Below are 23,775 nucleotides of genomic sequence, written 5' to 3' on the forward strand. Positions count from 1 at the left end.
ATTTGTCTGATCATGGTGCACTTATCTTCTGATTTGGTTTTTCCCTCCAGGTCCATATGTGAGATTAACCTGGAGGCAGAGCTGTTCACCCTGCAGGATAGCAACGTTAAGCTAGTGGCGGCGCTTCACGAGGCTAACACTGGCGTGGAAGAGTGGAAGAAACAGCTGGCTGAGTATCAGGAGGAGACTGGCAGGCTCCGAGATCAGGTAAGAGTTACGGTGACAGACCACTGCTATTCCGGTTGTCTGCATCCCAGCTAACCGGTCTGGATCCATAATGGTAGATTATTAGGTTTAAAGAGGGGGTAACTCTTACACTTTGCCACTTTGGTGGTCAAAGTGGGATCGTGCCCATGAGAAAGACCATTCTCAAAGCAACATCATATGAAGATCTACTGAAGATCAGTGGTCACATGGTAGTTAAACTGGGGTTATGTCAAAGGACCGTGCTGACATTTGGCTGCAGGTTCCACCGGTTTGATTTTTTTTAATGTATCACTGTTGATGTGCCTGGATAATCAGAGGGAGAAATGTGTTTAGCTTAATTTAAACTTAATTGGAAAAAGAGATGTGTCCTTGGTCAAGCTCATTGAGGTTCTTTCATGTGGCAGATTAAACTACCAGCGTAACATCTTCTGGAAGAAATTAGCTGTCAACAGTCCTATTTTAGCTTCAGGCACTGAGGGGAACAACATCCATCTCAGTCCCAAAAAAAGCTAAGGTTATCCACTTCTGCAACAAAGTCAACCAGGTGGTTGGAAGTAGACCATGTCTCCAGGGCTTGGCGGGGCGGTGAAGCAGTTTGAGGACAGGACACCCTATTTCCCCCTGCCCTAGTTGTGGAGGAAATGACAAATCACCCAGAGGGAGAGCAGGCAAGACATTGGCTAGGATTTTCTACCAAGCCACCATTTAAAGTAAGCCCTTTCCTCTCCAGGCTCTCCAAGCGGTAGACGCGCTTTACTGAAGGGGTCGGTTTATTTTCGGGGGTATCTCTGACACTGCAGAGATGCTCTGGTCCCCAGTCTACTCTCTCATGTCTTGCCATGCACTTCTGTAGACAGTAGCTGAGATGCGGTAGGAGCGAAGCGAGGAAGTCCTTTTTAAATACAAACTATACCAAGGGACAGTGGAGTGCACACTGTTTTAAAATCCCATTTGTTGGTTCTCTCAAAATGCTAACATTGTTCATACAAGCTCTTTTCAGGTAATTTCACCATAATGTATTCGACTTGAGCTCCTATTCATTTTCCTGCAAGGCAATTTGATAACTGTTTTAGAGAGGAAAGGAGAATTTCAGACGGGACTATTTTCATGTACTTGTATGTTGGGGTTAGATTGGCTTCAGGTGTCATCAGTAATACTGTTGTCCATGTTGTCAGCGGTGGTGTGAAAGGGCTGTTGTGAGCAAGCAGTAACATCATTCCCCCGGGGACTTGCTGTCACATGGATTTGACAGGATGGGGTTGGGTCCTATCGGAATGCTAGATGCCCTTAGAGCAGCTTTCTCAAGCGTTGCTGGATGGCATGACATGGAATCTTAAAGGGCCACTTTGAAATTCACTCTGAAGATGCGGAGGAGATATAAAGGGAGAGATGGTAATTGCGAAGGCTGAGCACAAACCCATGCAAACTTCAGTTTTCAATAAACAAGTCTGTTTTGTTGTACAATTCTAACCATGTTCCTGTCTGGTGTTAAAGTGAAGATAATTGGCGTCAAGTAAAAGTTTTGATTTCAAGGGGTTAATAGTTTCTCTCTTTTAATCACTGTTACTCACATGAGCCTATGTGGAATTCAAACCTTTGAGTCACAATTTATTTGTAAAAGTAGGTCAAATAAATCCGTCCGGCAATTAATAAAAGGGAAGTAAAGGGGGATACCTAGTCAGTTGTACAACTGAAATTCTTCTGCATTTAACCCAACCCCTCTGAATCAGAGAGGTGCGGGGGGGTGTCATAATCGCCATCCACGTCTTCTGCGCCCGGGGAACAGTGGGTTAACTGCCTTGCTCAGGGGCAGAACAACTGCTTTTTACCTTGTCAGCTCGGGGATTCGATCCAGCAACCAACGCTCTAACCACTGGAATTGTGATACAGTGAAATAATCTGTCTGTAAACAATTGTTAGAAAAATTACTTGTGTCATGCACAAAGACGATGTCCTAACTGGCTTGCCAAAACTATAGTTTGTTAACAAGAAATTTGTGGAGCGGTTGAAAAACAAGATTTAATGACTCCAACCTAAGTGTATGTAAACTTCTGACTTAAACTGTATAGATATATAGAGATGTTATTTTACAATCCTTTTTTACATATTTTCTTTTTCTTTCTGTAGTTGCCTAAAACTCTCACGTTTTAAGAAACAGGGAAGGACAAGATGCTTCTATAACTCTCATCCCCTTGAAAGGAGCACAACCAAAACAAAACTCATCTCCAATATGGAAAAACGTGCAGTCATAATAAATTGACTGCCCACCCTTGAAATCAGCAACCAAATTGTCCTTACCATGGACATGTCTGATTTCAAGGGGAAATTCCTGTAATATCCGTTGTAACTTTTCTCTCGTGATTTTCCTCAGTGGAATGGCCTCAAGGAAACAAATGGCAGCGCACACGATGGTCAAGAGAAACTGATTTTCACTATTTGCTTTGCGCAGAGAATACAATGGGATTATCTGAGGATAGAGCCCCATAAAAAAACAACTATTTCAACCAGCACAGGCGTAACAAAATCACAAACTGCAATAAAATAAATTGTTTACCTTTGACGATCTTCCTCTATTTGCAATCCCAATGCTCATTGTTGCACAATGAATGGTCTTTTGTTTGATAAAATCCATTTTTATAGCCTAACATGAAACATTTTGTGAACCGCTTGTGTCGTGAATTCCGTCTCATTCCATTTTCGACGACAGATTCGATGTAAATAAACACACTAAACGGGACATGTTTGGTTTGGTTTCATTGCAATCAACTGCTTTGTTTGTAACACAACCAAACCTGATGGATCATTTCGCGGGACGTATTGACTGAAAGAAACCGATTTGAAGACAACAAGTAATGACATCATTGTGCACCAATGATATGACCTCTGTTTCGTTGATTGACTGTATTTTAACCCAATAACCACTGATCGTCTTGAAATCTAGCTGGGTAGATAGCCAATGAGCTGATGTAAACGGCAATATGTAATGTTTATGTGTTGGAAGACCAACCCATGTAGTAAACTCCGGCGTAAAGAGGTTCATTCGCCATTGAAGATTCATACCGAAAGGAGCCACGCATGTTACACACAGCGTTGTTTTGGTAAAGCGCATCTTCAGCTGTTTATATATCAATCAATATGGCAACTAAGTCAGGGAAAGCTAAATCTAAGTCTAGATATACAGATGTACACACAATTTTAGAAGAAATTGATCGGGAAAGTGAGACAGAGATTTTTGGAGGACGATTAATTTAGCGATTCCCAAATGGAGGAATATTTTCCGAACGGAGAGGACATCATTTTGGACTGGTAAGTTTTTCTCATGCCAAAGCCATTGTTTGAAATTAATAATATAAAATATTATTTGTGAAATGAAATAGCCTATTTGAGGCTGTTGAGGGGAGGGCAGGCCCACAACAATGGCCAAAGTGAAATGGAGACAGTAGATACAGCTTGTCTGTTGTAATATAATAAAGACAGTAGATCTAGCTCATCTGTCATAATATAATAAACAGTAGATCTAGCTGAAATGTCATAATATGAAATAGACAGTAGATCTAGCTGGTCTGTCATAATATAAATGAGACAGTAGATCTAGCAGGTCTATAATAATATATTCAACCTTATGTTCCCTGCACTCTATATATATATCTGTTTATTACACCTGTTGATACAGGGTTCATATGTGAAACTATTCTAACTGAACATTTTCTTTCACAGTGACACTGACTCCGAATGGGAGCCCCCAGTGCCAAGGTGTCCATCCCCCACTGAAGCTGGTTCATACAGCTCCTGCCACAAGTGGTGTTCATCTGCCCAAATGTATTTCTGCAGGCATGGATGTGCCTCAGGGCCAAAAGGGCACAGCATGGAGGCGTCTCTGTGTTCTTTGCAAAATGAAGTCCCCCATCACCTGCACCACATGCTTGGTGACCAACTGCTTTACAGCAGAAAGAGACCGCTATGGCACCTGGCATCAGCAGCACAATATTGTGTAGAAGACTGAAAGTGTTATTTTATACATGTATATTTTGTTCATGTTTTTTCTCCTTTTTTGGGGTGTTGTCTTAGAATACCATTTTGGTATTTTGTATATAGTTATTCCATTCAAAATGTATAACTTCACCAATTTGGCCACTTGGGTACATTTGGGCTACTTGTGTGGGACACCTGGGTGACTTCATGATAAATGTCATGTATAGCACACTCATTTTGGAAGTTATCATTCTGAAACTTTGCACAAGTACTATTGCCCTCTTATGTTTTTCACTGAAATTGTCCCCATCATCCTATCTCAATGTTTGTTTTGTCTTGTTCATTTTAAAGATGATGATACAACAATAAAAATGAAAAAAACATGTTTTTTTCATTGTATTATCTAAACCAGATCTATTGTGTTATATTCTCCTACATTCAATTCACATTTACACAAACTTCAGAGTGGTTTCTTTCAAATTAAATCAAGAATATGCATATCCTTGGTTCTGAGCCTGAGCTACAGGCAGTTAGATTTGGGTATGTCTTCAGGCAGAAATTGAAAAAGTAGGGGGGTAGCTGTAAGAGGTTAAAAATAAATACCAAACTTGTTTTTGCATAGGTTTCGTGACGCAGTTAGCTTTTAACAGCTAGGACCGCTCTTTCTTGTTCCGGGATTCCCGCTTAAATGACAGGTCAAAGTCTACTTGAAAGAACCGCTAAGCTGCTAACGTTAGCCATTAAGCTGACGAAGTTAGTCCCAGAGTTTTCCAATGGAGCCCCTGTTTGTCCGGAGAAGTAAATTAACGGTTCCAGCGCTGTAGGAGCTGTATCTACTATGCTTTGTTTCGGGACAATCTGGATCACTCAGTTCCAGTGCGGCAATTGTTTGCTTGCTGAGGATTATTGGCTTGAGGTGGCTTCCTTGATCACGCAGGTCGCCAGTCTATGTAAGAAACCGGGGAAAACGCAGTGTGGAATGTTGACCTTTCCTACGCCGGTGGCTGGGCGGCGTCCACACATGTTGGATGCCTCTCCGTCTTGTCGTTTGTCGTTATCCTACTGGCGGAGTCGAAGGAGCGGAGTCGAAGGAGCACAGCGGAGTCGAAGGAGCACAGCAAGAGGAGCATCGGAATCAATGATTGTCGCATGTCACGAGCTGTGGAAGCCGAAGACAGTGGCCTCCTGCAAAGCAGTCTTCACTCCCAACGAGAGGCCCATCGCTGGGGGTACCTGTGTTTCTGTGGCCGCTGTGCCTACTCCTACTCCATCCCCTACGATTTAAAAAGTTACATCGGCAACCTTTCAGCCCTGCTCTCGATCGAGCAGTAGTTGGTGGATTTCATCGTCCTTCTCGCCAGCCATGATTTTGGGCAGCTCCATGATAAGAAATGTGACTGTTTCTGGTGCAAAAAATGTCCTATCCCGGAGCTCGAGTAAATTACATTACTAAGCTGCTCCCGAATGTACTACGGCAGGACATGGATCTCGACTCAATCGTAGACTATGTGGTTTTTAATGACATTATGAAGGGCAGCTCTGAACAGTTGAAACTAGAATTTCTGGGTGATTTTAAATATTGACTGGCTTTCATCAAGATGCCCACTCATGAAAAAGTTTCAAACTGTAACCAGTGCCTGCAACCTGGTTCATGTTATCAGTCAACCTACCAGCACAAGAATGAAATCATCAACATGTGTTAATCACATTTCTACTAATGTTGCAGAAATGTGCTTGAAAACAGTATCCATATCCATTGGATGTAGTGATCACAATATAGTAGCCATATCATGGCAAAATACAGTTCCAAAGGCTGGGCCTAATATTGTCAAGCAGGTGAATGAGGACCCAAAAGCGACTTGGCGAAAACAGAGTATTTAATCCAGAATAAACTTTACAAAACAAAAAGCATAATACTACATGTAAAGACGAGAACAGACTGGAGACTTGATCGAGAACTGCAGGTTGCCTCGGGAAGGCACTTGAACCTAGCAGACTCAGACACCTGCTCACCACGCAGCATCTGAGGGAAACACGACACGACAGGGCAAAACATAGACACAGCACGGTGAATTATTGATGAGGATCCGACAGGGCAGGTACGGGAAACAAGGAGAGAAATAGGGACTCTAATCAGGGAAAAGGATCGGGAACAGGTGTGGGAAGACTAAATGATGATTAGGGGAATAGGAACAGCTGGGAGCAGGAACGGAACGATAGAGAGAAGAGAGAGCGAGAGAGTGAGAGAGGGAGGGGGAGAGAGAGGGATAGAAAGAGGGAAAGAACCTAATAAGACCAGCAGAGGGAAACGAATAGAATGGGAAGCACAGGGACAAGACATGATAATTAATGACAAAACATGACAGTACCCCCCCACTCACCGAGCGCCTCCTGGCGCACTCGAGGAGGAATCCTGGCGGCAACGGAGGAAATCATCAATGAGTGAACGGTCCAGCACGTCCCGAGACGGAACCCAACTCCTCTCCTCAGGACCGTAACCCTCCCAATCCACTAAGTATTGGTGACCCCGTCCCCGAGAACGCATGTCCATGATCTTATGTACCTTGTAAATAGGTGCGCTCTCGACAAGGACGGGGAGGGGGAGGGAAGACGAACGGGGGTGCGAAGAAAGGGCTTAACACAGGAGACATGGAAGACAGGATGGACGCGACGAAGATGTCGCGGAAGAAGCAGTCGCACAGCGACAGGATTGACGACCTGGGAGACACGGAACGGACCAATGAACCGCGGAGTCAACTTACGAGAAGCTGTCGTAAGAGGAAGGTTGCGAGTGGAAAGCCACACTCTCTGGCCGCAACAATACCTTGGACTCTTAATCCTGCGTTTATTGGCGGCTCTCACAGTCTTCCCCGCAGACAAAGGCAGACCGGTAATGAAGTCTAGGGCGATGTGAGACCATGGTCGAGAAGGAATGGGGAGCGGTCTGAGACGACCGGCAGGAGGAGAGTTACCCGACTTAGTCTGCGCGCAGTCCGAACAAGCAGCCACGAAACGGCGCGTGTCACGCTCCTGAGTCGGCCACCAAAAGCGCTGGCGAATAGACGCAAGAGTGCCTCGAACCCCGGGATGACCAGCTAACTTGGCAGAGTGAGCCCACTGAAGAACAGCCAGACGAGTGGAAACAGGAACGAAAAGGAGGTTACTAGGACAAGCGCGCGGCGACGCAGTGTGCGTGAGTGCTTGCTTAACCTGTCTTTCAATTCCCCAGACTGTCAACCCGACAACACGCCCATAAGGAAGAATCCCCTCGGGATCAGTAGAAGCCACAGAAGAACTAAACAGACGGGATAAGGCATCAGGCTTGGTGTTCTTGCTACCCGGACGGTAAGAAATCACAAACTCGAAACGAGCGAAAAACAACGCCCAACGAGCTTGACGGGCATTAAGTCGTTTGGCAGAACGGATGTACTCAAGGTTCTTATGGTCTGTCCAAACGAAAAAGGAACGGTCGCCCCCTCCAACCACTGTCGCCATTCACCTAGGGCTAAGCGGATGGCGAGCAGTTCACGGTTACCCACATCATAGTTGCGCTCAGATGGCGACAGGCGATGAGAAAAATAAGCGCAAGGATGAACCTTATCGTCAGACTGGAAGCGCTGGGATAGAATGGCTCCCACGCCTACCTCTGAAGCGTCAACCTCGACAATGAATTGTCTAGTGACGTCAGGAGTAACGAGGATAGGAGCGGACGTAAAACGTTCTTTTAGAAGATCAAAAGCTCCCTGGGCGGAACCGGACCACTTAAAACACGTCTTGACAGAAGTAAGAGCTGTGAGAGGGCAGCAACTTGACCGAAATTACGAATGAAACGCCGATAGAAATTAGCAAAACCTAAAAAGCGCTGCAACTCGACACGTGACCTTGGAACGGGCCAATCACTGACAGCTTGGACCTTAGCGGAATCCATCTGAATGCCTTCAGCGGAAATAACGGAACCGAGAAAAGTAACGGAGGAGACATGAAAAGAGCACTTCTCAGCCTTTACGTAGAGACAATTCTCTAAAAGGCGCTGTAGAACACGTCGAACGTGCTGAACATGAATCTCGAGTGACGGTGAAAAAATCAGGATATCGTCAAGATAGACAAAAACAAAGATGTTCAGCATGTCTCTCAGAACATCATTAACTAATGCCTGAAAAACAGCTGGCGCATTGGCGAGACCAAACGGCAGAACCCGGTACTCAAAATGCCCTAACGGAGTGTTAAACGCCGTTTTCCACTCGTCCCCCTCTCTGATGCGCACGAGATGGTAAGCGTTACGAAGGTCCAACTTAGTAAAGCACCTGGCTCCCTGCAGAATCTCGAAGGCTGATGACATAAGGGGAAGCGGATAACGATTCTTAACCGTTATGTCATTCAGCCCTCGATAATCCACGCAGGGGCGCAGAGTACCGTCCTTCTTCTTAACAAAAAGAACCCCGCCCCGGCCGGAGAGGAAGAAGGCACTATGGTACCGGCGTCAAGAGACACAGATAAATAATCCTCGAGAGCCTTACGTTCGGGATCCGACAGAGAGTATAGTCTACCCCGAGGAGGAGTGGTCCCCGGAAGGAGATCAATACTACAATCATACGACCGGTGAGGAGGAAGGGAGTTGGCTCGGGACCGACTGAAGACCGTGCGCAGATCATGATATTCCTCCGGCACTCCTGTCAAATCGCCAGGTTCCTCCTGAGAAGTGGGGACAGAAGAAATGGGAGGGGTGGCAGACATTAAGCACTTCACATGACAAGATACGTTGCAGGATAGGATAGAATTACAAGACCAATTAATAGAAGGATTATGACATACTAGCCAGGGATGACCCAAAACAACAGGTGTGAAAGATGAACGAAAAATCAAAAAAGAAATAGTCTCACTGTGGTTACCAGATACTGTGAGAGTTAAAGGTAGTGTCTCAAATCTGATACTGGGAAGATGACTACCATCTAAGGCAAACATGGGCGTAGGCTTGTCTAACTGTCTGAAAGGAATGTTATGTTTCCGAACCCATGCTTCGTCCATGAAACAACCCTCAGCCCCAGAGTCAATCAAGGCACTGCATGTAGCACCCGAACCGGTCCAGCGTAGATGGACCGACATAGTAGTACAAGATCTAGATGAAGAGACCTGAGTAGTAGCGCTCACCAGTAGCCCTCCGCTTACTGATGGGCTCTGGCCTCTTACTGGACATGAATTAACAAAATGTCCATCAAATCCGCAATAGAGGCACAGGCGGTTGGTGATCCTCCGTTCCCTCTCCTTAGTCGAGATGCGAATCCCTCCCAGCTGCATGGGCTCAGTCTCAGAGCCAGAGGAGGGAGAAGGTTGCGATGCGGAGCAGGGAAACACCGTTGATGCGAGCTCTCTTCCACGAGCCTGGTGACGAAGATCTACCCGTCGTTCTATGCGGATGGCGAGAGCAATCAAAGAGTCCACACTGGAAGGAACCTCCCGAGAGAGAATCTCATCTTTGACCACTGTGTGGAGTCCCTCCAGAAAACGAGCGAGCAGCGCCGGCTCGTTCCAGTCACTAGAGGCAGCAAGAGTACGAAACTCTATAGAGTAATCCGTTATGGATCGATCACCTTGGCATAGGGAAGCCAGGACCCTAGAAGCCTCCCCACCAAAAACTGAACGGTCAAAAACCCGAATCATCTCCTCTTTAAAGTTCTGGTAATTGTTAGAACAATCAGCCCTTGCCTCCCAGATAGCTGTGCCCCACTCTCGGGCCCGGCCAGTAAGGAGTGAAATGACGTAAGCAACCCGAGCTCTCTCTCTAGAGTATGTGTTGGGTTGGAGAGAGAACACAATCTCACACTGGGTGAGAAAGGAGCGGCACTCAGTGGGCTGCCCGGAGTAGCAAGGTGGGTTATTAACCCTAGGTTCTGGAGGCTCGGCAGGCCAGGAAGTAACAGGTGGCACGAGACGAAGACTCTGGAACTGTCCAGAGAGGTCGGAAACCTGAGCGGCCAGGCTCTCCACGGCATGGCGAGCAGCAGACAATTCCTGCTCGTGTCTGCCGAGCATGGCTCCTTGGATCTCGACGGCAGTGTTACGAGCGTCTGTAGTCGCTGGGTCCATTCCTCGGTCGGATCCTTCTGTCAAGCAGGTGAATGAGGACCCAAAAGCGACTTGGCGAAAACAGAGTATTTAATCCAGAATAAACTTTACAAAACAAAAAGCATAATACTACACGTAAAGACGAGAACAGACTGGAGACTTGATCGAGAACTGCAGGTTGCCTCGGGAAGGCACTTGAACCTAGCAGACTCAGACACCTGCTCACCACGCAGCATCTGAGGGAAACACGACACGACAGGGCAAAACATAGACACAGCACGGTGAATTATTGATGAGGATCCGACAGGGCAGGTACGGGAAACAAGGAGAGAAATAGGGACTCTAATCAGGGAAAAGGATCGGGAACAGGTGTGGGAAGACTAAATGATGATTAGGGGAATAGGAACAGCTGGGAGCAGGAACGGAACGATAGAGAGAAGAGAGAGCGAGAGAGTGAGAGAGGGAGGGGGAGAGAGAGGGATAGAAAGAGGGAAAGAACCTAATAAGACCAGCAGAGGGAAACGAATAGAATGGGAAGCACAGGGACAAGACATGATAATTAATGACAAAACATGACAAATATAGTGCAGAAGAGGTCATACAAGATTTGTTGTGATTCCTATGTTGATGTAAAGAATATTTGTTGGTCCATGGTGTGTAATGAGGCGCAAACAGACATTGCACTTAACATAGTTTTTAAATTGCTTAACCCAGTTACTAATAAGCGTGCACCCATTAATTAAGAAGATTATTGTAAAAATGGTTAAATCCCCTTGGATTGCTGAGAAATGTAAAAATAGTATGGTTGAGAGGGATGAGGCAAAAGGAATAGCAAATAAGTCTGGCAGCATAACCGCTTGGCAAACATACTGAAAATTTTGAAATTGTGACTAAACTGAATAAAAAGAAGATGAAATTAAATGATGGAATAAAGAAAAATGACGAATGATTGTAAAAATATTTGGAGAACCTTCAATTACATTTAGGGAAAAAAGGTAAACTCAGCTCCATCATTCATTGAATCAGATTGCTCATTCATCACAAAACCTACTGATATTGCCAACTACTTTAATTATTTTTTCATTAGGAAGATTAGGCATGACATGCCAGCAACAAACGCTGCCACTACACATCCAAGTATAAATTCTGAAAGACAAGAATTTTAATTTTGAATTATGTAAAGTGAGTGTGAAAGAGGTGAAAAAAACTATTGTTGTCTATCAACAAATTCAAGCAACCGGGGTCTGACAACATGGATGGAAAATTAATGAGGATAATAGTGGATGATATTGACACTCCTATTTGCCATATCTTCAATTTAAGCTTCTAGAAAGTCTGTGCCCTCAGACCTGGGGGGAAGCAAAAGTAATTCCACTACCTAAGAATAGTAAAGCCCCCTTTACTGGCTCAAATAGCCAACCAATCAGCCTTTTAACAACCCTTACACCATGCCCAAACCAGACATGACACCAACGAGCATCTGTGTTGCCAGGCGCTAAAATAGAAGTTGATTCTATTTGTGATGCAGAACGCGCTTCAAGTCCTGCCTCTCCCATCTCCTCATTTGGATTTTAGAAGCATATACCCACGTGCCATCTCTTCATTGGTTTTTAGGAACATATACCCACATGGGTGATTGAAAGATGAACGGAGGTCGGTTGTGGTAACTATGAAAGTAAATCACTAATCACCATATAAAGTCCAAAGAAGAAAAATAAGCCTGGTGTTTGACCAGATACAATACTATTTTACAGTAAAAAAAATTGACAACAGACTTTCAGCACGCTTATAGGGAAGGACATTCAACAAGCATAGATTGTGAGGGCTGTTTTGTTAGACTTCAGTGCGGCTTTTGACATTATTGATCATACTCTGCTGCTGGAATAACACATGTGTTATGGCTTTACACCCCCCTGCTATAATGTGGATAAAGAGTTACCTGTCTAAGAGAACACAGAGGGTGTTCTTTAATGGAAACCTTTCTAACATAATCCAGGCATAATCAGGAATTCCCCAGGGCAGCTGTCTAGGCCCCTTACTTTTTTCAATCTTTACTAATGAAATGACTTTGCGTTAAGCCAGTGTGTCTATGTATGTCTATGTACTCAATGCTATACACGTCAGCTACTACAGCGACTGAAATTACTGCAACACTTAGTTTCAGAATGGGTGGCAAGGAATAAATGAATCCTAAATATTTCAAAAAACTAAAAGCATTGTATTTGGGACAAACCGTTCACTAAACTCTAAACCTCAACTAAATCTTGTAATAAATCATGTGGAAATCGAGCAAGTTGAGGCGCAACACAGGATTGTAAACTGTCATGGTCAAAACATATTGATACAACAGTAGCTAAGATGGGGAGAAGTCTTTCCATATTAAAACGCTGCTCTTCATTCATAAATGCACTATCAACAAGGCAGGTCCTACAGGCTCTAGTTTTGTCGCACATGGACTACTGTTCAGGCCTGGGGTCAGGTGCCACAAAGAGGGACTTTGCAATTGTCTCAGAATAAGGCAGTACAGCTGGACCTTGGATGTACACAGAGAGCCAACATTAATAATATGCATGTCAATCTCTCCTGGCTCGAAGTGGAGGAGAGATTGACTTCACTACTTGTATTTGTGAGAGGTATTGACATGTTGAAAGCACTGAGCTGTCTGTTTAAACAACTAGCCTAGCACACAGCTCTGACACCCATGCATACACCACAAGACATGCCACCAGAGGTCTCTTCACAGTCCCCAAGTCCAGAACAGACTATGGGAGGCACACAGTACTACATAGAGCCATGACTACATGGAACTCTACAATGTAGAGCCATGACCACATCAGGTAACTGATGTACACAGTAGAATCAGATTTTAAAAAACAGATATAAATACACCTTATGGAAGAGCAGGGACTGTGAAGCAACGCAACCATAGGCACAGACACATGCATACACACACATGACAACATACGCACTATACACACACGTACATATGGATCTTGTGTTGAAGATATGTGGTAGTGGAGTAGGGCCCCAAGGGCACGCACTTAGTGTGTTGTGAAATCTGTTATGAATGTATTGTAACGTTTTTAAAATTGTATAACTGTCTTGTTTTTGCCGGTCCCCAGGAAGAATGGGATCCATAATAAATACAATACAATCCATCAGAACCCTGCTGAAAGGTTAGTCAAACGCAGGAATAGTCTGCAAAGGTGCAACCGGCACAGCTTGGTTCGTTGTACCTGTCCGCTGGCTAACGAGACTGGATTTACAGCAGGCCAGAAATAGTTACGTAAGATACGGTCTTGTTGACCCCAAGATGGCCTGCCATACTACCATCGTGAGCCAACCTCAGTATCTCTTGTCCAAGTGCAACTGGAATGACAATTTGAGATGCACTGGGCCAATCCTCCTGCCCAGAAGTGGCGCGAGAATGCCATGTCCTCATTAGAACACGATCTCTGTCAAAGTAACCCACACGAACTTCATCAAACTCCTCCTCTGGATGTATCTCAGCAAAAAGAGGGGAGAGTGAAACATCTTTACTCTGCTGAACAGACAATCAGCTGCTTCCTAGACATCAACACTTTCGTGAAGGCAATTCTTAAACTGCTCTAAGTATAAGTTTTTAAATCCTCAGGTCCTTGACCTCTTGAGACCCACACCACCGATCAAAAAGACATGCTTGTTCCCTTGCGAACTCAACATGCCTTTGTTATTCTGTCTTTCGTAATTTACAGAACTGTTGTCTGTATGCCTCTGGGACCAACTCATAAACCTGAAGGACAGCAGCTTTAACAGTGTAATAATCTGAACTCCGATCAAGAGATAAAGCAGTGTACTCTTTCTAGGCTTTTCCCACAAGAACACTTTGGAGGAGAAGTGACCAAATATCTATGTACATAGGGCAGCAGCCTCTAAGTTGCAGGGTTGAGTAGCTGGGTGGTAGCCGGCTAGTGATGGCTATTTAACTGTCTGATGGCTTTGAGATTGATGTTTTTAAGTCTCTTGGTCCCAGCTTTGCTGCACCTGTACTGACCTCGCCTTCTGGATGATAGCGGGGTGAACAGGCCGTGGCTCGCGGGGTTGATGTCCTTGATGATATTTTTGCCCTTCCTGTGACATCTGGTGCTGTATGTGTTGGGGAGGGCAGGCAGTGTGCCCCCGGTGATGTGTTGGGCCACCACCCTCTGGAGAGCCCTGCGGTTGTGGGCGGTGCAGTTGCCATACCAGGCGGTGATACAGCCCGACAGGATGCTCTCAATTGTGCATCTGTAAAGGTTTGTGAGGATCTTAGGGGCTAAGACTAATTTCTTCAGCCTCCTGAGGTTGCCTTTGTCACCACACAAAGGGTGTGTGGGTGGACCATTTCAGATTGTCAGTGATGTGTACAAGCAGGCTGTTCCGTCCAAGACCAAACTCTGTTGATGGTGCTGGATGGCCTGACTGGATGGAGTGTTTCCAGATCTACATATCTCGGTTGAATGGCATGTTCATGTTCTTGTTATCTGGCTGCATGTTCAGGTTCTTGTTGTTTGGCTGCATGTTCATGTTCTTGTTATCTGGCTGTATGTTCAGGTTCTTGTTATCTGGCTGCATGTTCCGGTTCTTGTTATCTGGCTGCATGTTCTTGTTATCTGGCTGCATGTTCTTGTTATCTGGCTGCATGTTCTTGTTATCTGGCTGTATGTTCATGTTCTTGTTATCTGGCTGTATGTTCATGTTCTTGTTATCTGGCTGTATGTTCATGTTCTTGTTATCTGGCTGTATGTTCATGTTCTTGTTATCTGGCTGCATGTTCTTGTTATCTGGCTGCATGTTCTTGTTATCTGGCTGCATGTTCTTGTTATCTGGCTGTATGTTCATGTTCTTGTTATCTGGCTGTATGTTCATGTTCTTGTTATCTGGCTGCATGTTCTTGTTACCTGGCTGCATGTTCTTGTTATCTGGCTGCATGTTCATGTTCTTGTTATCTGGCTGTATGTTCATGTTCTTGTTGTTTGGCTGCATGTTCATGTTCTTGTTGTTTGGCTGCACACCTTGTCTTTCCTTGTGCACAAACTCTCATTTCTGTTCTCAATTTGCCTTTAGTTCTACCTCTCGCAGTTGCATGTCTATGGGCTGTACTCTACCACCCGTAGGACCCTATTCATCATCCTCCCTTTCCGGAAGAATTTCCTCATCCCACCAAATCAATATACTATAGACTAACCCTTTGACTACCACTTTCGAATCGGCATGTGCAACTTTGATGTCATAATGCTTTGCAATGACGAGCAGATTCGCCTTTTTACATTTATCTAGCATCTCCCATGTAGGGTTTTCCACAAATGCTTAAAGTTCATGTTTGTTTTATAAGCCTGTGTGTTTATGCAACTTTCAAAATGATTCCAACAGTCTCAGGGTGGATGTCAGTGACAGAAACTATGACAGAAGTGTATTTTCAACATTCAAATATCTGAGCACAGCAGAGCTTCTGAGTAGGTGATTAGAGCGACTACTATACACATGGGAAACAAGATCCCAGACAAGCCCCCATTTTGTTACGTTCTTCAGCAAGAAAAAAAATTGTTGCTCAAACAGATAGGGGAACTAACAAAGAGTCACCGACAACCAAAACAAAACAGGTGGGGGTTTTAGGAGGGGTTCTGAAAGACACTCATGGGGGTGTTTACTGAACGTTGATGAGCAACAACAACCTAAAGACACCCACCATGAGCTTTCACTAAATTTGCCCAAGAACAGGCAAACAAAACTAAAGACAGGACGCAAAACAAAAACCGGTAAGATCAGATAAAGGATTGTTCTTTTAGAAATCAAATGAGGAGAGCCAACTAAAGGTGTTAACACTCCACATCTCTCAAGACAACTGGAGCACTGGACAAGCCACTCTTAAATATTACCTAGGCCAGCCCAGGTGAAACACCTTCCCACAAACGAGATGACAAACCAGCACAGATGTAACACATACTGACTAACGAAGTGAAGCGAATCTGTGCACTCCACGTGCCAAAGTCCAAATATAAATGGAAAAAACGAATCCTGTAATAGCATGTACACTAGGATTTAAAAAGTCCTTACTTGTTATCCTCTCCGGTGTTGTGTGTTGGCAGGTGGCAGAGCTGGAGGCTCAGAGCGGGCGGCCTGGTCCCAGTGAATCTGAGACGAGGGATGAGCTGACCCAGACGTTAGAGGAGTTGGAAGCCTTGCTCAAAGCTAAAGACGAGGTGAGACCTGGGGCTCAGACACACTTTCCAGGCAGCCAGGTACTGCTAGCCTCAAGATGCCAGTCTTCTAGGCTGTCTAGATAGCACCGTTGAAAGAAACGATTGAGGTACAAGCTGAGGTTTTCACTTGAGAATCTCAAGAAACTGATTTTTCGAGCACTTCCCATGTGGAAATTTTCTTGGTAGATGTGCTTTGCATACTCTGAATTCCAACTCTTGTTCAAAGGAAATTGCTTTACGTACACTACCAGTCAAATGTTTGGACACACCTGCTCATTCAAGGGTTTTTCTTTATTTTTACTATTTTCTACATTGTAGAATAATAGTGAAGACATCAAAACTATGAAATAACACATGGAATCATGTAGTAACCAAACATTTTAAACAAATCAAAACATCTTATATTTGAGGTTCTTCAAAGTAGCCACCCTTTGCCTTGATGACAGCTTTGCACACTCTTGGCATTCTCTCAACTAGCTTCATGAGGTAGTCACCTGGAATGCATTTTAATTAACAGGTGTGCCTTGTTAAAAGTGAATTTGTGGAATTTCATCCCTTAATGCATTTGAGGCAATCAGTTGTGTTGTGACAAGGTAGGGGTGGTATACAAAAGATGGCCCTATTTGGTAAAAGACCAAGTCCATATTATGGCAAGAACAGCTCAAATAAGCAAAGAGAAACAACAGTCCATCATAACTTCAAGACATGAAGGTTAGTCAATCTGGAAAATGTCAAGAACTTTGAAAGTTTCTTCAAGCGCTATGATGAAACTGGCTCTCATGAGGCCCGCCACAGGAATGGAAGATCCAGAGTTACCTCTGCTGCAGAGGATACGTTAATTAGAGTTAACTGCACCTCAGATTACAGCCCAACTAAATGATTCACAAAGTTCAAGTAACAGACACATCTCAACATCAACTGTTCAGAGACTGCGTGAATTAGGCCTTCATGGTCGAATTGCTGCAAAGAAACCACTACTTAAGGACACCAATAAGATGAAAATACTTGCTTGGGCCAAGTAACACGAGCAATGGACATTAGACCGGTGGAAATCTGTCCTTTGGTCTGAAGTACAAATTTGAGATTTTTGTTTCCAACCTCCTTGTCCTTGTGAGACGCAGAGTAGGTGAACAGATGATATCCCTATGTGTGGTTCCCACCGTGAAGCATGGAGGAGGTGTGATGGTGCTTTGCTGGTGACACTGTCTGATTTTATTTAGAATTCAAGACACACTTAACCAGCATGGCTTCCACAGCATTCTGCAGCGATACGCCATCCCATCTGGTTTGGGCTTAGTGGGACTATCATTTGTTTTTCAACAGGATGAATGACCCAACACACCTCCAGGCTGTGTAACGGCTATTTGATAGGGAATGAGAGTGATGGGTTGCTGCATCAGATGACCTGGCCTCCACAATCACCTGACCACAACCCAAATTAGATGGTTTGGGATGAGTTGGACCACAGAGTGAAGGAAAAGCAGCCAACATGTGTTCAGCATATGTGGGAACTCCTTCAAGAGTGTTGGAAATGCATTCCAGGTGAAGCTGGTTGAGAGAATGCCAAGAGTGTGCAAAGCTGTCATCAAGGCAAAGGGTGGCTACTTTTAAGAATTTAAAATATACTTTTTTGAATAATACATGATTCCATATTTGTTATTTCATAGTGTTGACGTCTTTACTATAGAAAATAGTAAACATTAAGAAACCCTTGAGTGAGTAGGTGTGTCCACACTTTTGACTGGTATTGTAGGAAACATGAACATGAAGTGTCTTAATAGGGCATTAGGCCACTTTATTAAGTGTCTGGAACTATTGGAGGGATGTGACACCATTCTTTTACAATAAATTCCATAATTTGGTATTTTGTTGATGGTGGTGTAAAACTCTGTCTCGGGCGCCGCTCCAAACTCTCCCATAAGTGTTCAATTGGGTTGAGATCTGGTAACTGAGACTGACATGTCATATGGTTTACATTGTTTTCATGCTCATAAAAGCATTCGATGACTATTCGTGCCCTGCTGATGGGGGCATTGTGGTCCCTGTGGTAGCCAAAATAATGGTGAACTGGGCCTACCCAGCATATTTATACATGATGGGATGTTTATTGCTTAGGAATTGCTCAGGAACCACATGTGTGGAAGCACCTGCTTTCAATATACTTTGTCTTTTTTTAGGAAATCCACAATCTACAGAGCAAGAATTCAGATATTCCTGATTTAGAGAAAGAGAGGGAAGAGGCGGTTCAGAGACTTCAGGTGAGTTTTAGGAACTGGGGCAGAACATGCATTTTTGGCTATTCAAAACTATACTGAAGACTAGTGATTCTCAGCCAGGGGATCGGGCACCGCTTGGGGGTCTCTGAGAGTTTTCAAAGGGTCTGAAAAAATTGCAGGAGGGAAATCTAAAGATATGACAGTGGGAGAATCTCAATGACATACTCCTCGCATCCTCTCTACTGGCCGCCTCCTCAAAATCCATCGCAGATGGTCAGAGTGGAGGGACCTCTGGAATTCTCATCCAATGAGTTTTGATAAGGAGACGAGTAGAGAGTATGCGAGGAGTATGCAATTGAGATCTTTAACATGAATTGATCCGAAGTCCTCTGTCACCTTGTGGACCTTCTAGGATCTGGAGACACGGAATGCAGAACTTGAGCAACGGGTGGAGAAAGCCGAGCAGACTCTGGCTTCCTCGCTGGAGGAGCGGGATAGGGCGGAGAGTGAGGTTCAGCGGGTCATCGACGTCCTGGATGTCAAGATCTACGACCTGAATGACCTACGACAGAGCTTGACCAAGCTCATCGACAAATAGCGCAACGCGATGACAGGATGGTAGACGGCGATGGACAAGGACGGAAAGGAAGCTAGCTCTTTTGGAACAATGTTTGCTTAAGCACATTATTACAGAGGTTAAGAGTAGAACCGTGGATCCACCCGTTGCAGCGGTACATTGCTCCTACCCACCACCTTGAAAATAACAATCTAATATTTTTTCTTTGTCGCTGTGAGAATTGTTGAGTCGACGTTTACACCATTTATCTCAATGTTTTGTTGGGTTATGATTCAGTCAACCTGCTATTATAGAAGTTATCTTGAACTTTTAAAAGTAGTTGAATTGAATCTGGGCTTGCACTTAAAAATGTAGTTGCCAAATTATTCTTTCCGTTTGTCAGTATTAACAATTAATAATAGATTTACTTCTGTTGTTTTATATATTGTATTACATTAACAGATAACATCATTATTTGATCATCCTACGGAAATGTTGCTGCGGAGGGTTTACCACCAAGGGTACTCAATGACAAAACTTAATGAGCTCAGTGAAGAACCTTGCCAAGTACAGTAATGTGAGTTATGCGCATTACCCAATGTGCAACCTTTTACAAATAGATTTAAAAGCACAAGTAGTGTTATTAGTAAAGATGTACTGTACTTGATTCAATGCAAAAGCTAACCTGGTATCTCTACTTTCACTGATGCACACCATCAAGATTATCTTCTGACCTCGGCATTGAGGCATTTTTTCATGGTATTATTTAGGTACAAATAAGGTTAAATCAGTGTTTAATTAGCAATACAGTTTTTTTGACTAGTACTCTGTAGGTAATGTAATCTCACCTTGTTCATGTAGACTAACTGCAATTCTGTTGAACAATGACCACATTTACATACATTTCGGATAGTAGCTCATATCCTGCTTAAGGTCTTATTCGGGATAAGCTGTTTACATGCACCTTTGATATCCCGCTCACAAGTATCCATGTGACTAAATAGAATATTCCTAATTTAAGTTCATATGGGTTAAATGGAAAAGTAGCTGAGATGTGGACACTGACTGTCGGCCTATAACCTCTCACATGTAGAGTAATATAACATTAACTACTGCAGAATAATGCATTTCTTACTGTAAAATGGTACAACAAATGTTAATTTTGTCTCGGGAACAGGAGTGGAGAAATATATTTTTTTTCTTTCAGCATCTCTTGAGAAAATGTGAATACGTGTGTAACATGTTATATTTGACACTGTTATGCAAACAGACAGTAGTTCAACCACACAAAATATGCACCTGAGATGAACTGAAGTCTTATCAGAAGTGTTTTCCATGGTTTTCTCAGCTTTTCATTTAACCTTAACCAGTCAAATTGATTAAATTTGGACATTTTCCACAGGAACAATTTTTCTACTGATTTGGAGTTAGTGTTTTTTTCCCAGGTCCCAAAACGAAACAGACAACTTTACTGGTAATTAGATTAGTAATGCATTCATTACTTTATTTAGTCTTCTAGGGCATCAAGTTATTACGAAAGAGAAGCTGCATGTACAGTGCATTCAGAAAGTATTCAGAACCCTTGACTTTTTCCACATTTTGTTATATTATTCTCAAAATAATAAAATTATTTTTATCCCCTCATCATTCTACACACAATACCTCATAATGACAATTTTTGGGGTGCAAATTTATTACAAATAAAAAACGGCTATCACACATTTTACAGTATTCAGACCCTGTCCTGTACTCAGTACTTTGCTGAAGCACCTTTTGTAATGACAACAGCATCGAGTCTTCTTGGGTATGACGCTACAAGCTTGGCACACCTGTATTTGGGAAGTTTCTCCCATTCTGCTCTGCAGATCCTCTCAAGCTCTGTCAGGTTGGGAGTCATTTAGGTGCCTTTGGAAAATTTCAAGTGGGCTGTCATGTACCTTTTTACTGAGCAGTGGCTTCCGTCTGGCCACTATATCATAAAAGTCTGATTGGTGGAGTGCTGCAGAAATAGTTGTCCTTCTGTAAGGCTCTCCCATCTCCAGAGAGTGGGGGGGGGGGGGGTAATTTAATCCATTTTAGAATAAGGCCGTAACGTAACAATGTGGAAAAGGGGAAGGGGACTGAATACTTTCCGAATGCACTGTATCGAACTATAGTTGACAAACAAACGGTCTTCAAAATGTTGGAAATGATAAGCAGAAACATATCTAAATTAGGGGTGAAAGTAGCCTAAGTCAGTAAGCTATACAGTCCAGTAGCCTACGGAGTATTAGAAAAACAAATTATTATGGTGGATGGAACTGCGCATGTAGCCAACTTTTTGAAGTGATTTGTTTGAGAATCAGAGGAAAACATCACAGCACCCATGATATGCGAAACTGAGCCCGTGCAGACCTCGAAAAACAACAGTAGGCCTAAACGGGATAAGATGTTTACATACCACGGTATCCCGTCTAAGATCAGAATATCCCAGGCTCCCAACATCTCCGTGCTAGAGGTGTCACTACAGACCCTGATTCGATTCTAGGCGGTATCACAACTGGCCGTGATTGGGAGTCCCATAGGGCAGCGCACAATTGGCCCAGCGTCGTCCGGCCATCATTGTAAATAAGAATTTGTTCTTAACTGACTTGCCTAGTTAAATAAAGGTTTTTAAAAAAACGTGTTTCTCAAAACCGGAATATAAGATTTTTCGGGTTATTGTATGTGTTTTATATATGCGTCAACTCAAAAACAGAATACTTGAGTTTCCCCAAAAATAATGGGATATTGGTATGCATGTAAACATGGTCTCTGCTGTCCCTACCTAAAAGTGTGACTGTCATCAAAGAATTTATCTGGAAGTGCAACCTGCTCTGTGTACCTCTTGATGCCTAGAAGTACTTGATGCCTAGAAGTACACAGAGGAGGGGGGGGGGGCAGGCATGGTCATATCAACATGGTTGTTTTCCTAGCCCATCTCTATCCTTCTGGAGAAGACTTGACAGAAAATGTGATCATCCCACTGGAGTGATGATACAAAATGCAGTACCAAAGATGCACTTTTCTTACCCACATAACTGGATGAAGCACAACTGACTGGAAAAATATATATTTGAATGCCTTTGGAATTATTCTGTAATTAAAATGTGTAGGGTCTGTAGTGTTCTCTTACTCTTAATACACTTGACAACCACTAATACTTCAAATACCTCATCGACCTGCTTTGAACTCCAAGTGTCTGAGCACTTTCAAATTACGATTATCCTTGTAATCACATTGGACAGGTGGTTTATATTTGTTGCATTATTTAACAAGGATACATTTTTCCTGTATTAAAACAGGGCCTTAATCACACTTGCCTGATTTGACTTTACTTTCTGCATAGGAGGAACCCATGTTAATAATAATGGAAGTTACAATGTGCAAGTATTTTTTTATACAATTCAACATTAAACTTAGCTAAAACATTTGTTTTGATGAATTTGCAGTAGCCAGTTAACTACAGACCTCTCTTTAAAATGTTGACTGACACTGACGCACATCAGTCATTGAGATGTATGCATTTTCCTTAGCTTTGAACACAAGCTCTGCTTTACAATGTCATACAATCCTGTGAACTGCAATTTCCTATTCACCTCTTGTACTCAACCAACAAGTCATGTAAAAGTGCATCAAGCACAAACATGTTGGCCCTGTCAGAAATGTTGCTTGCCAACTAATGCAGTTACTTTGATTTCCACCTTTCGTTCAGAATCATGAGGGAATGCCTATCAGCGATCGGAACAACTTTTTATGTGTGCAGCAAATACTGAACAGAAATAAACACAATATGTAAAGTGTGTTGGTCCCAGAAATGCCACTAAAATGAGCAGTTACAATGCCACAGATGTCAAGTTGGTGTGCTGACTGCAGTAATGTCCAGAGCATTTAATTTCTTTACCGTAAGCCACCATTGTTTTAAAGAATTTGGTAGTACATCCAATCTGCCTCAACCGCAGACCACGTAACCACGCCAGCCCTGGACCTCCACCTGCAGGATTGTTTGAGACCTACCACCCCGATAGCTGATGAAACAGGAGTATGTGTTTGTTAATTAAGCCCTTGTGGAGAAACAATTCTGATTGGCTGGGCCAGTCTCCCAAGTGTGTAGGCCTATGCCCAGTCATGTGAAAACCACAGATCATGCCCTAATGAATTAATTTGTTTCTGTGTAGATTAAAAGCCAAAATTAAAATTTCAAACTGGAATTTAAAGCATACTAAGTTGTAAATAAATAAAAACGCTATAAAACCATTTTTCGCATTCCCAAAATGTCTGATATTTCAAACATGTACGTGAATTCAGACAGCGATTGTGCATTTGTCAGCTTCATTTGGGGCTGGTTCAATTTGTCACACACAAGTCACCTAGTTGTCTGGATATTTTATTTGTTTTAATATTTTTTTGAGCTGTCCATGCCCTCGTGAAAGCCTGACTAACAAACAAATTCAGACTGTCCTTTAGTTCTTTCTCTAAGACCCTTCAAATTGTGGATGAACTTTAAATCAAGGCCAGGCAA

At 43.3% G+C, this 23,775-nt stretch overlaps 1 protein-coding gene across 3 annotated transcripts in view; it reads left to right on the forward strand.

The window, feature by feature from the left end:
* homer3b (homer scaffold protein 3b) overlaps positions 1-20,998 on the forward strand; it is a 77,472-nt gene extending 56,474 nt beyond the window's left edge. For all 3 annotated transcript variants that reach the window (XM_046302073.1, XM_046302072.1, XM_046302074.1), the window contains 4 exons: positions 51-207; positions 16,350-16,463; positions 18,641-18,721; positions 19,092-20,998. In XM_046302073.1, the coding sequence (XP_046158029.1) occupies positions 51-207; positions 16,350-16,463; positions 18,641-18,721; positions 19,092-19,277 (538 nt within the window). In that variant the 3' untranslated portion in view covers positions 19,278-20,998. The remainder of the gene's footprint in view (positions 1-50; positions 208-16,349; positions 16,464-18,640; positions 18,722-19,091) is intronic.
* Positions 20,999-23,775: the final 2,777 nt, after the last annotated feature.

The sequence above is a fragment of the Oncorhynchus gorbuscha genome, linkage group LG15 (genome assembly GCF_021184085.1).
Source record: "Oncorhynchus gorbuscha isolate QuinsamMale2020 ecotype Even-year linkage group LG15, OgorEven_v1.0, whole genome shotgun sequence".
NCBI lineage: Eukaryota > Metazoa > Chordata > Actinopteri > Salmoniformes > Salmonidae > Oncorhynchus > Oncorhynchus gorbuscha.